This window comes from Zalophus californianus, chromosome 10, assembly GCF_009762305.2.
Source record: "Zalophus californianus isolate mZalCal1 chromosome 10, mZalCal1.pri.v2, whole genome shotgun sequence".
NCBI classification, from domain to species: Eukaryota; Metazoa; Chordata; class Mammalia; order Carnivora; family Otariidae; genus Zalophus; species Zalophus californianus.
In genome coordinates, this window is record NC_045604.1 from 48,268,002 (window position 1) to 48,269,831 (window position 1,830).

The 1,830-nt window shown below is 50.3% G+C and overlaps 1 protein-coding gene across 1 annotated transcript; it reads right to left on the reverse strand.

Moving 5' to 3' along the window:
• Nucleotides 1-210: 210 nt before the first annotated feature.
• LOC113932598 (cell death activator CIDE-A-like) lies at nt 211-1,165 on the reverse strand. Its single transcript, XM_035722197.1, has one exon. The coding sequence runs from the start codon at nt 1,163-1,165 to the stop codon at nt 542-544; it is 624 nt and encodes a 207-aa protein (XP_035578090.1). The 3' UTR covers nt 211-541.
• Nucleotides 1,166-1,830: the final 665 nt, after the last annotated feature.

The window sequence follows — 1,830 nt, forward strand, 5'->3', positions numbered from 1 at the left end:
TTCTTTTCTTTTTTTTTTTAAGATTTTATTTATTTATTTGTCAGAGAGAGAGAGCACAAGCAGGGGGAGCAGCAGGCAGAGCAGGCAGAGGGAGAAGCAGGCTCCCAGCTGAGCAGGGAGCCCAATGCAGGACTCAATCCCAGGACCCTGGGATCATGACCTGAGCTGAAGGCAGGCGCTTAACTGACTGAGCCACCCAGGCATCCCAACTTTTTTTTTTTTTTTAAGATTTTTTTTCCTTGTGATTGGTTTATTGCAGGAGGTGAGGAGCTGAAAGGCCCAATGCATGTTTGTGTTGCTCTGGAGCCACCTTCCCTCCCCCATCAGAGGCTCCTACACTTCTCCTCCCTCCAGGCATCCCGCTGTGCAGCCCCATCTCATGGCCGTCAACTCCTTCTCCTTCCCCTGGGTGCCACCCCCGAGCCCATGTGACCTGCAGAGTACAAATGCGTGTGATTTAGAACATAAAGCATCTTCAAAATCATCATTCAAGAGGGAATGTTTGGGTCAAGAGCCGCCCGGGTCCCTGCAGCTTGCCTCCTTATCCGCACGTGACCCCCCGTCTGGAGGGTGACCTGCGAGGAGCCTGCTCTTCTGTGTCACCCAGCAGTTGGAGCATGTACGAGCCGGTGTAGATGAGCAACTGTCCAGTCACCTGGGCAGCGTGGGACAGGAACCACAGCAGGCTCCTCAGCAGGGCCTTGACTCCCGTACACCAGATGTCGTAGGACACCGAGTACATCTCATACATGGTGGCGTTCATGTTGAGGCAACCAATGACGTCTTTGGGGTTCAGCTTGTACAAGTCGAAGGTGACTCTTGCTATCCCCGCCTTCTTTGGCTGCTGGAGAGCTGGGACATAGTTGCCACCCGGTGTCCACTTCTGCCCTTTCTCCAAGATCATGAAATGTGTGTTGTCTTCTAAGGTCTGAAAGAACTCTTCGGTATCCACCACCATTCCATCTTCTTCCAGCACCAAATTGACTAGTCCGCTAGTGATAACTAAGGCTTCCAGCGTCTTGCTGAGGAGCTCCTTCAGACTGTTGGCCATCACCCCTCGCTGGCTGCTTCTCTCATGGTTGGAGATCCGGAAAGGGCGAGCCGAATGCATGAGGGGAGTTAGTAGGACTCTCTTGGTCTGTGATACCATAAACGTCAGGGGCATTCTGCTGAGCTGACGCTGCAGAGAACCCACTCATAGTTCCATCTCCGGCAATTTGGTGGGCTGTGCAGCGAGGATTTTCCATATTACGCTTTACATTTAGGATCGGGCTTTGGTGGCAACCTACTCATGGCTGCTGAAACTTACAACTCCCAGGGGAAGTTCCTGAGGAGGGCTCTGGCATAGTCGTGGGCAGTGTCCATTGCCAGGGTCCCCCTCACCTTTTTTAAGATTTTTATTTATTTATTTGACAGAGAGAGACACACAGCGAGCAAGGGAACACAAGCAGGGGGAATGGGAGAGGGAGAAGCAGGCCTCCAGCAGAGCCTGGAGCCCAATGTGGGGCTCAATCCCAAGACCCTGGGATCATGACCCAAGCCGAAGGCAGATACTCAACAACTGAGCCACCCAGGTGCCCCTAGATTTTCTAAATTTACAATCATAGATGCAAATAATCAGTTTCTCAATATTTATGCCATTACATTATCAAGAAGAGTGGCCTTCAAATTGACATACACAAACTTTTGGGGTACATGAAGACTTTGCCAGTGGTATACAGCTAGGGAAGCTTTATCAGTCTCTAGATACCCAGCTTATGTTGTTCTTTTTCCTGATGCTGATGATCATGTATTTCTTTTTCTCATACTTGGAAAGGTGTTTTTGTATTG

Coding starts and splice junctions, on each gene's coding strand:
- LOC113932598 (XM_035722197.1), bottom strand. CDS start 1,165: ATGCCCCTGACGTTTATGGTATCACAGACCAAGAGAGTCCTACTAACT.